The sequence below is a fragment of the Manis pentadactyla genome, chromosome 1, assembly GCF_030020395.1.
Source record: "Manis pentadactyla isolate mManPen7 chromosome 1, mManPen7.hap1, whole genome shotgun sequence".
In the NCBI taxonomy this organism is placed as follows: domain Eukaryota; kingdom Metazoa; phylum Chordata; class Mammalia; order Pholidota; family Manidae; genus Manis; species Manis pentadactyla.
This window is the reverse complement of record NC_080019.1, coordinates 189,082,878-189,096,053: the sequence shown is the minus strand read 5'-3', so window position 1 is coordinate 189,096,053 and position 13,176 is coordinate 189,082,878. Positions and strand designations below refer to the sequence as shown.

At 53.5% G+C, this 13,176-nt stretch overlaps 1 protein-coding gene across 1 annotated transcript in view; it reads right to left on the bottom strand.

The window, feature by feature from the left end:
• SIM2 (SIM bHLH transcription factor 2) overlaps positions 1-13,130 on the bottom strand; it is a 56,433-nt gene extending 43,303 nt beyond the window's left edge. The window contains exons 1-3 of the mRNA XM_036899212.2: positions 12,956-13,130; positions 3,697-3,779; positions 567-656 (exon numbers count right to left, since the gene is read on the bottom strand). Coding sequence (XP_036755107.2) covers positions 567-656; positions 3,697-3,779; positions 12,956-13,130 — 348 coding nt within the window. The remainder of the gene's footprint in view (positions 1-566; positions 657-3,696; positions 3,780-12,955) is intronic.
• Between the last annotated feature and the right edge of the window lie 46 nt (positions 13,131-13,176).

Here is a 13,176-nt window from a genome sequence, read left to right as displayed (position 1 = left end):
TAAACTGAGTTTTATGAGTTTCTATCACAAGCGTATAAAATGCTTTACTGAAACGACCACTGAACTGGAAAAACTCAGGAAAAATTACCCTGAATTCCATGTGAACACTCATAAATCTACCCCCCTTTTTACTCCCCAAAGCTCATTCTGCATAAAACCTATGTTCTACATCGGTTTTCCTCTAACTTTCATAGCAACTCATAATGCCACATGCAGACCATCAAGGGTGGACTGAAAAGTCTCTCTTTGTGAAGCTCTTGTTGGTGGCAGAGTGTTACTGCAGAAACCGAGTCCAGGCTATCCGAAAGAATCTCAGAACAGGGCTGACGGTTGCAAAGCTATACTGGTCATTAATCCCAAAGGAAAAAGAAAATAAAAAAAGTGAAATGTAACACAGAAAAGAAAAGCCCTGCAGGGTAGCCTAAGATGATTTTGCACTTTTGAATTATGCTCATACACAAAAGCAGGCGCTTAAATAGGATCATTTTCAAGTTGAGTAAGACTGTCAAGATCTGCCAACACTTAATTTAAAATTTTGGCTGTACATAAAATTAGGTAATACCTACCTGGGACAAGCCTAAATGTACAGAGGCTGTTTCCGATATATACATGATTTTGCCATCAGATGCTACCACAAAAACAAATCCATCCAAAGTCTGTAAGAGAAAAAGTGTCAGGGTGAGAAGTGACGGTTGTACATTAGAGTTAAACCTAATAATTGTACTATCACTGGAGGGGAAGAATGTATAAAATATTATCATCAACACATACTGTTAAATGCAAAAAACGGAGCCCGGGGCAAGGAGGATTGTAGTTTATAACACTCAAGATTTAGTTCCTGGTCCTGGTTCTCAAATGCTTTTAAAGCACTTTTAAAAACAACTTTATATAGACAGCACAAAAATCATGCAAAATGTTTGAGAATTCTTGTCATGCTCAGTTTAAATGTAGTAGCTTTATTGTTTGGGGTTATTTTAGCACTTTATATTTAACACTTAACACAAATCCGGAGTTCTATGGTACTTAGGGGAAAATCTACCACTATATAGACCATTTTATGTCATAATTGGCAGTCGTTTATACCACTAGGACATAGGCTTTATTTGCCACAATTTTCTAGTTACCTCTAAGTACCATTTGAATAATAAATTCCAAACACTACCACTCCCCAGAAAATAAAGGAAAACACCTAGTAACTTTAACAGACTATTTCTACATAACTGTTTAGAATTTGCAAGAGATCAAATGCCTTTGCAAAATTCAAGGAGAAACGAAAACTGCAAAACGAAAACTACCTAAAATGATATTTTGATTGTGCCTAAGTTGGCTAGCCCTCAAAAAAATAAAATTATAAGAGGTCATTAAGACAAATAAAAAAGTTAAGGATTATATTTATGTGTGGCAAGGATAAAAAGACTAAATTATTTTTGAAAAAGGAAACTGGTTTTATTTACTCATTCATATTTCAGGTCTAGAACGAAAGAAAAGCAATAAAGTTGGTGAAAGATCCATACAACCCCAAATGCTGCCCCCGTAAAAAAAATATTCCAAATTAATTTCTGGCCACAAATTCTATTTTTACAGCATGTAATTGAAACCAGATTACCTTTGGTTTTTCTAAATCTAACCCCTCTTTGGAGGGGGTCCTAAAAAGAATGTAATAGAAGTGAAACTTGAAAGATAGCCTTACACTCTACCGTCTCCAATGCAGTTTTGCAACAAAAATTCTTTGCCAACTAAATTATCATTACCTTTTGCTATGCTTAGGTTCAAATCAACATCTTGATTAGAAGCCTTACTTTCACATTTCTAGCTGAGCAACAAACTATGTTACCAACTAAACTTCGTTTCAAAAATGTAAACTGTGTGGCGATTTCTCATTATGAACGTTTGGCACATTTTGCATTCTTGCTTAATTTCAAAATAATTAAAGAGATACATTTAATGAGAGTATCTGACACCTTAGCCAATGAGGAAAAGAGAAAAAATGATCATAGTTAAATTCTGTAAGTTGCCGGCAGTAGCTAAAAAAATTATATGCTTAATGGAAAATGTTGAGTATGCCTTTATAGCTTCAAATTACCTAATTTGCTTGCATGTGTATTAACTGCAAAGACGCACATCCACACACCCCTCCGGAATTAAAGAAACATACAGTGGAGGAACCCGCCAGTATTGACTTTGCCTGCCAGGTTTTTGCACAGCACTTAATTGTCCCTGATATTAGTGTCACTTGTACTATGTAGGAGTATCAAACATGCAAAATATCGCGCAAGGAGCTGGAAGCGAGCCCCGGCGGAGAGCGCAGGGCGCGCGGGAAGGGCTCTGAGAGCGCCTTTACCCGGCCGAGCTGCCACACCGTTCGCTTCGTGTTGTAAAAGCTTCAGATTTTAACTATTCCCGGGATCTTCTCTTCCCCAGAGCACCCATTTAAAAAAAGTAAATCACACTAGGACACCTGGGCAAAAGATTTTTGAAAAAATCTGCTTTTTCGAAATGTGCAGCTCGTGGCTGACTCGCTGACCCAGGTCACTGCGTCCCTCCGCCAACTTTTTTTCTTTTAAAGAAAACACCAAGTGGAAGGAGGAAATGCAAAATAGCCCTCGGTAGGCATTTTTCGATGGCAGAGACAAATGACGGGAGGGGGGAATGAATCGGGTCGTTGATGAGGCGCTGTAAGGGGCATTTGAAATTCTGAGACACGAGGAGTTGTTGTCCCCACCTAAGCGCCAGCCGTCCTGGAAATGGCCAAGTCGCGCGCACGGTTACCCGGCCTGCGTCCCAGACACTGCGGGAGGGAAATCCGAGGTCAGGGGCAGTTCAGCAACCGCGGTCTGAATTGCTCAGGGCTGGGCGCTAAGCGGTTCACTACAAACCAAACAAGGGCTTCCCCTCCGTGGGCCAGGAGACCCCGGAGGCCGCACCAAGTCCTGAGCTGGACCACTCAAGAGCTGGACCACTTGGGTTGAACCCAGCTCCACTACTTGCTGTGTGACCTCAGGCATGTTGCTTAACCTCTCTGTGCCTCACCTCCTCTGAAAAAATGGAGGCATAAATAGAACTCTGGGTGGTGATGTGAGTTGCTACAGTAAGATTTAGAACAGAATCTAGCCCGTAGTAAACGCTCTATAAATGCCAATTATTAATATCCTATTATTAATGCTGTTTTTCCTTTATTGCAACACCTGCAAACACAGACAATTGTCAAACGCTTTAGGGCGGCCGCACAGGGGCTAAGGGCGTCAGAATCATTCCTTCTCTGGCTCCAACGCCTGGCACAGCATCTGGCACAAAGATAGCGCTCCATAAAAGTCTGCTGAGGGAAGTCAGTTGGAAAGGACGTAACCACATCCACGGCCTTCCTTCGGCCTGGGTTTTGTGGGCTAGTGTCCTGGGGATGGGCGACTGCGCGGGCGGGTAGGGGTGTGGCTGGCCCGAGGCCGCTCCGGGTGAGATGAGTCCGCTCAAGCCCGGACCTCAGAGAGGCTCGAGGGAGCCGCTTGCCCGAGGACAGGCGCTGCTCTAGCCTCGGGGTGACCTCTGCAGCCGGACGGCGGCCTTCTGGGTGTGACACCGGGGTTCCCTGGGAAAGGGCATCTCGACTCCGAGTGGTGGGATCAGAAAGCCGCCCCCACCCGTCGCGGGCCAGGGCCACTGGCCGCGGCGCGCTCCTCCCGGGGGGCGCGGCGGCTCTACCTGCAGCAAGTGCGATCCCAGCTCCTTGGCGACGCTGTCCAGGGGCCCGGCCCGTCTCGGCTGTCCCCACGCGTCTCCTAAACCTGGTCGGGGGAATAAAGCAAACCAGTAAACGGCAGCGCCCAGCCAGAGGCCCGGGCGCAGAGCAGGGCGCGCGGGTCTTCCGCACTCCCTGCCCCGGGCTCTCCCGAGTCCCGGCCGCCCCTCTTGCCACCTCCCGGGCCCCGCGGGACGCCGTCTGTGGCCTCGTTATCGTCCCTTCGCCCTCGGTTAAAAAGAAAAAGGCCAGAGGAGAAGTTCCCGCCGGGCCTTGGGTCCCAGCGTCCGGGCGCGCACTAAGGCCGCCAGGCCCAGGGTTCCCGTGGGTCGCCCACGTGCTCATGGCTCTGAAATTGCAGTTTTACTTGAAATGCCACAAAGTAATCTAATCTGCTTTGAAACCAGCCATCCTTCTATCCAAACGGGGATATCGATTTGACCCGTAAATATTCCCCCAAGGACTCTCCCTCCCTCCCTTCCCCGCGTCGCCGGCAACTACGCATTTTCTCAAACACCGAGAAGCCCACACGAAATTTTCCCAAAGACGAAGAGCCCTTGCCGTCCAGAAGGCAGCTTTTCCAGCATTAAAAAAAAATATCCTTTTCAACCTCACGTAATCCCTCGGGCTCCCCAGCCCTTGCCGGCGTCCTGGGAGCGCGGTCCCGCTTCCAATCCAAGCGCTCCAGCCTGGGAAGAGTTTACATGGCGGCACCCCGAGAGCAAACTCCAAACGCGGCAGCGGCAGGTGCGCCCCGGATATACTCGAGGGTAACTAGGCTGTGTCTGCTGTTACGTACCTGGGCCTCCAGCTCCTCCGCTTAACTCCCTCCACCCCCACCTCCACCCACCACCCAAGCCTCCTGCTTCTCCCCACCACCTCCCCGAAAGCCACAAGTGTTGCAGAAAACGCAACAGAGGAAAGGCCGCTCTGCCCAGCTCGGGGGCTCAGGGGCTGTGACCCCGGAGATGCCGGGCTTTCCTGTGCCTGTTCAGGAGGAAGGAGGAAAGCCGGTGAGGTCGCCGCGTTGAGCTCCAGCTGGGAGAACCCCCAGCCGCCCCCTCCAGTCTTGCTGGGGACCTGGGCCGCAGCACCCAACTTCCCCAACTCCAAGGGGAAGGAGCGGGCCGCGGCAGGCCAAGAGCAGCGCTCCGCTTCCCTCCCTGCACAAGTAGGAGGAGGCCTGCGGACCCCCTCACGCCGAGGAGAGGGGCTCTGCCCACGCACAACGGTAGTCACACCGCTGGCCACTCCGCGTAGAGGCGCGGTTAACACCACGGCCCCGCGCGCGGCGGCAGCTGTCTGAGCCTGAGCCCGTTCCACTGCTGCGGGAAGGCTGCCCTCGGGCTCCAGGCCCGCTTGCTCTCCGTCCACCCCCAGCTGTGACCCCTAAGGGCTGAGCTCCAGCCACGCCGGCGCGTCCGCCTCGCCTGCGCCCAGAACTCCAGGCCCGACCCGCTCCCGCCCGCTGCGCGCCCCAAGCGCGGGGAACCTCGCTCAGACAGGGTGAATTTGGGGACCAATCCCGGGATCGTAAAGTCCCGCCAGGTGGGCTGCCAGAGAGCAGCTGCGAAGACACCCCGGGTCTCCCCACTGCCCCTGAGGTTGTCGGTGGCACCGCGGCTTCTGCAGGCCTTGATCCCAGGAGGTTGAAAACGCACCCCTAGCGCAGGGGGGCCGCCCGGACCCAGAACGCCTCAGGAACCAGGGTCCCCGCAAACTTCCCAGAAAACTCTGTTCAGCAACGAAAAATGCGTGACCTTTCATTTATCTTCCTGGGCTCTAGAAGTTCGGAGCTGATCCTGCTTTGCCCATGGGGGAAGTGGCTAATTTCCACATCCCAGTCCCCCGAATATGACCGCAGCCCCTCAGGCTCCACCACATGAACAGAGGTGTCTCTAGCCCCAAGGAATCACCGGGTGCCCCACGCCCACTCCCAAGGGTGCCCACGGCGACCAGAGTAGCAAGCTCCGTGCAGGTCCTTCTGCTGCGACATCCACGCAGCTGGCCCGGTGGTCTCGCGTCTACCCCCATTTAACCAGAAATGGAAAGAACCAAAATGTAAAGGTCCTGGGGCTTTAATGTAGAAATAATAAAAACCCAGGAATTCTGATTTTCGATAATAAATGCACACTGGTAGCTGTCCTTTCCCCGGTTTGGGCCAAGCCACCCTTGCCTGGCTCAGTGGGGGAAGAGAGCCCTGCCTTCCAGGCGTGGCTTTTTGCAGCGTGTGCCCCAGAGTGACCTTGGGAGATCTACCCCTTTGGGAACGACCCGCAGACCAGACTCTCCTGCCGGGCTCTCCCAAAAACCTGTGGAAGAGTGCATTGGGTACGCGGGACAGTTTTCCATATAATTCAAATACCTGGATACTTCAAAAGAGCCTCTTTCTTACACCAGTATATTTTTTCCTGTAATCAATATAATTTTTCCTCTCATTTCCCGATGGCAGATATTTGGTCAGAAGTCCCCTTCTGGACTTCGCAGGAGGTGGGGGCAGCGGCAGAGCGGGTCCCCTCTGGCATCCATGCCCCCACAGCCCAGGCCGAGGGCTCTGGCACCTCTTTCACCAGAAACCGCTCTGGGCAAGCCCCCTTTACTTGGCCGTGAAAATCTACTTTGGGCTGAGCACAAAGACCAAATTCGGTAAGATTTCTAACCCCCACACACAAAAAATTGATTTGGTACTGGTAAAGCCATATACACTCCCAAGAAAGTGAGGTGCTGGGTATGTGGCCTTTATCTGGACCTAACAAAGGGCTTTATTTGTTTGAAAAATGAGGGGAGGAGTGTAAGAAAGTCTGGGCTAAGTTCCTCCCGTGCTCTATCAGCCATTGGTGGTCTGCCCACTTTCCCAGGAGCCCCCACCCACTGACTTCAGGGCAGCACCTGTGGTTCCAAGCCTAGCCTGTGGTCTCCTGATGGGGGGTTTGGGGTCCTGCTTGCCCTACATGTCTCAACAGGGGAATTAGCTGGGGACTCCCTGCTAGTGGGAATCCAGATGGCCAGGTTGTGGGAGAGGGGGTCAGCTGGGTATTCCCTTTCCCCCTCTGCCTCCGAGGGTTTGGGGATACCTGAAACTTGGTAGCCACACTCAGCTGGTTGTTTGGCTTAAACCCCACCAGGCCCTCCTACCCCAGAAACTGTCTAATTATGGTCCCTCCTCTCTGGATGCTCAGTCAACAAACAGCTCTTGAGTGCCTGCTATGCCTTGCTGTCTGCCAGGTACAGGTCACAGACCATAAACATGGGGCCACAAAAATAAAATGATTTCCTAGTGAAGGGGAGTAGGGGTCCCTATGAGGTAGGGCCACTCCTCTCAGATGAAGGGACACCTGAGTTGAGACCTAAAGGAGACAGGGGTTTGCTACTTCCTGTGGGCCTGGGAGCAGGACTTGCTGTGGCCAATGACTAATGGTCCAGCTCAGGAGAAGGGTCTGGACTTTGATAAGAACTCTCCAGATGCACAGCAGTTCTCACACTCCCCCAGGGCAACCTTGGGGATGCAAAATGGTGACAAAAGCACTCCTCCCAGGGATCTTGTGGAAAGTAAATGGGGTTAATAACAGGGGACTGCCTGACCCTACCACCACACTTCCCTGGAAAATTGGATCTGGGATTGTGCAAAATCTGGGACAGACCATGCTGGAGCCCTGGGGAACAGGCAGGGGTCTGACCTCCTCCTGCCTCCCCATCTCTTAAGATGCCAGCTGGGCCAGTCTGGATGGTCTGGTTTCCACCAAGAGCCCTGACCTCTAACCTTTTTCTCACCTCTAAAATGGTTTTTTTTATGGGATTAAATGAGCTAAATTCAAGGGTGATGAGCAAAAAGGTGGGTCCATCAGAAGGCTTCGGGGCTTGCCTCCCAGCCTGTCTCCCTGCCACCACTCAGGTCCAGCCTTTTCTTGCCCTCTCACTTCTTCCCTGTCATCTTTCCCCCAATTACTATCCCCAGCTGGGGGATGAGGCTTATATTGTGAAGCTTGGCCTCTCTCCCCTCGTTGGCCATCTGAGGACACATGGTGATACTAGCAGAGTGCAAAGGACTCCAAAGTCAGGAAGGGTGTGTATGAGGGGTAAGCTGGTAAGGACAGGCTGCTGGACCCTCTCCACCACCTCCATCTCTCCTCTTCCCACCCACCTTAAGAGCACCAGCTCAGATCAGCGGGCACCCCCAAGGGCATTTACTTCTAGGAATTCAGAGTAGGACCACCCATGGGGTGGCAAGCTCAGGGGGCTCCCTTCAGGGCTACCAGGTGCCAGGAATCTAGCCAGGTTGTAATGGGGGAGCTGGGGGCCACTCCCCACTTGGCTACTTGAGGAGAGGCCATAACTTGCTCTCTGATAAGCCTCCTCCTTTGGGTCCAGGACCGCAGTAAACCGTCATGGCTCCAGGGCTCCTTGGCGCACTTCAGGCCTTCTCCAGCCTTGGAATGCTTCCTTCTCTGGAGTCCCTGAACCGCCAACTCTTGTGCCCTTTTCCAAGCCAACAGTTGCACAGAGGGCCGGGGACTGGGTGTGAAGGGGTTGGTAAGTAGGGATGCCCCAAGAAGGCCTTGCTCCACCAGACCGGGTGGAGGAGTGAGGGGGCCCCCAGCCAGTGCTGTACGTGCTCAGACAACAAAGGGAAGTCCCTGACCCCAGCACCTGAGGCTTAGACTCCGAGGCCCAGGGTGGAGGCTGCGAGGCCCACACTGAGTAGCTAGCATGGCCCAGTGCCCAGAGTACCCAGGGCTGGGTCCTGGATCCAGCCGCTGGGGGCTAAGCCTGCAGCCTGCGCGTGCTCCCGTTCCTGGCCTGGAACCACCAGGGGCCTGCACCCCTGCAGTCCTCTTCACCACTGCCCACAGCTTCCCACTCCACAGTGGGAGCCTCCGGACCCGGGTGCACCGCCTGGCAGACTTCCAAGTAAGGATGTGGAGAAGGTTTAAATTGCCACAGTATTCTAAAAACTAAGTCTCTTTTTAAAAATCGACATTCTCTTGGGTTGCAGCAGAGAAAGGTTTTGGATCTGTGATCCCATATCGGTTTAGGGCAAGTGTCTCTTCACCAAACCCTCCAAATCAAGGAGTTTCTCTTCCTGACAATTTCTAGTCTAGCCCCCTTCCCCACAGAGCAGACAGGGGTGTTTATGTGTTGGGATGGGGGTTCTGTCTGAATTTAAACCCAAATTTTGCTACTGGAATGGCTTAGGCCTCCAACCCCACATATTCTTGTGTGTGTATGATGTTTCCACTTCTTTAAAGTAAAAGGTTGTGATAAATATCACAGTCCCTTCCCTCTCTTGAGCGTCCAGGTCTGGGAAAGCGGGAGGATGGGCTCTGTTTTCCTTTCCACTGTCAGCCTGTTTCCCACTCTGTTCCTGACCTGGGGCCTCAGGACAGTCCCTCCTGTGTGCAAGGGCCAGAAGGGATGCCACTCCCCACCCCACTGCTGGTCACAGGAATCCTGGCTCCAGGGAAGGGGCCTAACCCTCCATACTGACCATGGAGCCCCTGCAGGCTTCCTGCAGACCCAGTGTAGATCACCAAGTAGCAGAACTTGTCCTGTGTCCTGGTTACCATGTAGCTGTGGCCAGAGAGCAGCGAAGCTGGCCCACCCCTGGTGCTTCTGTGTTTTAGACGTGCCCTCTTCTCCAGGAGGGAAGGCCACATTGCAAATCAGGCAGGCGGTCCCAAACACATCCCTGAGCCCTGGATGTACGGAGCCTTCCCAATCACCCCTTAACTTTCCAACTCCACTTCCAAATCCAGCCACCATCTCTTGCCCTCTTTCCTGCCCATGCACCCTTCGCTTCTTAGTCCTCAGTATCTGAAAACAGGAGGTCTTCCAACTCCCTGCAGTGAGTCCCAGAGGTCCACCAAGTGGGGCACTCTGCTGTTTACACCACCTCTAGCCCAGGAGACTCCCTGAGCTCACAGGAAGGAGTAACTGGGGTAATAACAGGTTAGATTCCACCTGTACCAGCTGGTTCCTCACACTTGATTCCAGGAACCCAGGGCAGCGATGGAGTTGCTAACAGGCCCATTTTACAGACGAGGAGACAGAGGTCTAGGCTGGCAGCTTAGCAGAGCTTTTGAATCGGCTGTAAAACCTGCCACCACCCAAGCTTGCAGACTGGCCTCTTGCAGCTCCTGCGCGAGACTCCTCCCGGCTCGGCTCCTCTTTCTCTCCCCCGGCGCCCCTGATCTCTGGCTGAAAGAAGCTGAGGCCAGTGGCCACTCCTGAGTGGAGGGAGAACAGACGGCACCTGGCCACCCGGCAGCGCCTGCCTGCTCTTGCCCTTGCTGCCTGCCTCTCTCTGGCCTCAATTTCCTCAGGTACGAAGCGTTAGTCCGTGCATTCCTGTGGCTCCTTCAGGCTGTGCTATTCATTTTCTGACCCCGTAAGTCCTCACTTGGCCTCTAGATCCTTCTTCACCCAGGGATCCCGTTTGCTCCGTGGGTATCAAACAGCAAGACTGCCCTTGGCCCAGCAGTTCTGCTTGGCATCTTTCGGTTCGCAGTTGAGAGCAGGAGCAGATGCGAGAGCTCCCGCCGCAGGTAGAATGGGCTTGACCCTGAAGTCCCCCCTAATCCGGGAGGCTCCTCCAGGCCCCATCCCAATCCCACACCGCACTACAGCTTCCACCTGTGCACAGACTGAGTTTCCAGAACAGATTAAGTCAATTACTGCGCCCCTTCCGCACCACACCCGTTGGGGCTACCGAAGGTGAAAGCAAGTTATTTTGCATAATTGAGGTCTTTCTCTACGTACCTTTCTCTGCCCCAGGCATCTGGCTTCACAACTCCTTGCCCCAGACTGCCTTAAGAGGAACGGAGCCGCCACCCAGAGCTGCAGGCCCGAAGCCTCTCTACGGAGGGAGAGAGGAATCCCAGGGCTGCGAGTCCAAGGCTCCAGGCCAGCGCTGCGTGCCTGGCTGGGCTCTGCAATGAGCGCGGGACAAAACCTCCGCCTCCTCCCAATCGCTGATCCATTTGGACTCACGCAGGTCTTCCAACTCCCTGCAGTGAGTCCCAGAGGTCCACCAAGTGAGGCCGCTTCCAAAACTCTAGGGCCAAACAGCGCGCTCCCGACCTCTTCCGGAGTTCCAACCGCCGTGGTCACCCCCAGGAGACTCACAGGCCGCCCCACAAGCAGGCGGCGCGGGAACAAAGCACAGGGGCCTGATGCCCAAGTCCTGGATCCCCCCACCAACCAACCCCTGTAAAGGGCTCAGAGCCGAGCAGTTGGGGGCCAAAACACCGGGAGACTCCTTTCCCAGACTAGAAGGCACAGACCTAGTTTACATATCTGCAGAAGCAGTACCCGCACCATTTCCCAATTTTCAGCAGGCTTTCCTGGGAATCCCCCAAACAACAAAGGGCTTTACAATTACTCCTTTTCTTCAGGCCTTCTGTCTAACTAATATCTGGCTTATCTGAAATAATCAGGAACAAGCCATTTATTATTCTTATCATTTTCTAACGCTTTCATTTCCAAAGGGGAGGAGAAGGGAGGCGGGCTCCTGTCCTGGTTCTCTGCCTACTTTGCAGCAGGCGGATTAAGAAACTGCTCACCCAAGCAAACTGCCACTTGTCCCTGGCTGGAGAGGAGACTTGGCCCTTATAAAACCTAATTTTAATTCTCACTGAAACTTCGGAGGGAGAAATCATCTCTACTTCTCTGGTGGAGGGGTTCCCTTGGGCGGACTAATACTGATTACCCAGCAGACAGCTCCTGGAGGAGCGGGCACCTGGTTGATCAAGGTTGGAAAAGGAAAGATTGCGCACTAGGATCTGGTGGGTGGGTCTCAGGCTCCAACGCTGGGAGGACAGTGCCTGGCAGTTGTAAGGCCTGGCAGGGAGGCACGCAGGAGGCCAGGCCACCATTTCCGGCCCTCTCACCTCCCACGCCATCCCCACTGCAGGGCTGGAAGTCAAGCTGGTGGACAGGCCCTCAGCGCTCCACCCGGAGGCTTGTGGGGTGCAGCTCAAGACCCAGAGACTATTACAAATAACAGGCTTAGGGACGACTAACGCAAAAGATGGAGCTTATTGACTTTGGGTAGATCCCTTGGCTAGGGACTGCCCTAATGGAGATGTCCTGCACCCGAGGGACACCTGTCACTGCACTGCAGCCCCTTACATGCTATGCCACTGAAGTTGTCTCCCTACCCGCTGCTAGCTTCCGGAGCTCCAGAAGCCAAAACAGCCCTAGTGGCCCCTCCACTAGGGGAGGTCTCGCAGTCTTCCATCTTGGAGTAGAGGCCTCAGAGCAGAGGGTCCTGACCAAATGTCGGAATCTCCCATGCCAGGCCTCAGCCACCCTGACTGGGGACAGAGACCCTGGAAGGCGATCAGTACAGAACCACCAGGACACCAAAAAGAATGCTGTGGTCACCAGGCCTCCACCAGCCCTGCTGCTTGGAGGTACCCGGCCAGGCAGCCACAGTCACCAGCAGATCGCGGGTTGGCAGGGAATGCCTGCCCAGCGTGCCACCATTTCTTATCACCTGGAGCCCGCTGGACTGGTGGGGCCTAGTGACTCTTGCCCACCATGGCATTTGCCTGTCTTGTTTTATAATTCTAATCCAGAAAAGATGACTACTCAGGCCTGCCTACCATTTTTTGAACTAATCCGTTCTCTCTCCTGCTGGGGCTGGACTCACCTACTCTCCTCTCTCCTCTCTCCTATCCTGACATCCTGAACCCCTGCCACAAGGAAGGTGAGCAGAAAAGAGGCAGCCCGAGAGGCCTAGGGCTGAGGTCCTGACTCCCCACAAGTACTCCTCTCCGCAGTGCTGGGCCTTCAGGGCCTGGACTTCTCCAAGCATTCTACTCTTCCCCAGCCGTGAGCAGCAAGGGTCCTTCACTCCTGGCTGAGGTGCACACCGCTGAGAGAGGTAGGAAAGGAGGAAGGAAATAATAAAAGGGGGAGTTAAAGAAGTGAAAGAAAGAAGGCAGGGAAGGCAGAAAGGCAGGCAAATGGATTAGCATTCTCCTAGAATAATTCCTGGTTCACTCGTGCTCAGTCCTGGGCCAGGAAATGTTCTGGTGGCTGAGCTGCCAAGGCCCTGAACCCTCTCTAGCAGGAACCGAAGCTCCTGGCATATGCGGCCTCCCCAAGACACCCTGGCGCTGGCCGGGAGAATGAGGCGGCCCCTCCGGGCCAGCTCCTGCTCCCCACCTGGGCCGAGGCCGCCGGGCTCCCAGCGCTCCGGCTGCCCACCAGCGGCCTCACCTTCGGGGAAGACGGCCCGCATCTTCAAGTAGCTGGTGGTGAGTCTGATGATGGACGCCTTGTCCAGCTGCGAGGTGATGGCCGACGGCAGCGGGAGCAGCTTGGCCAGCTCATAAAACTCGCCATTTTCCTTCTCCCTCCTGGTCTTGGCCGCATTCTTGGACTTCTCCTTCATCGCGCCTCGGCTACGGGCATATTAGTACCAGCCGTGCTCCAGGCCC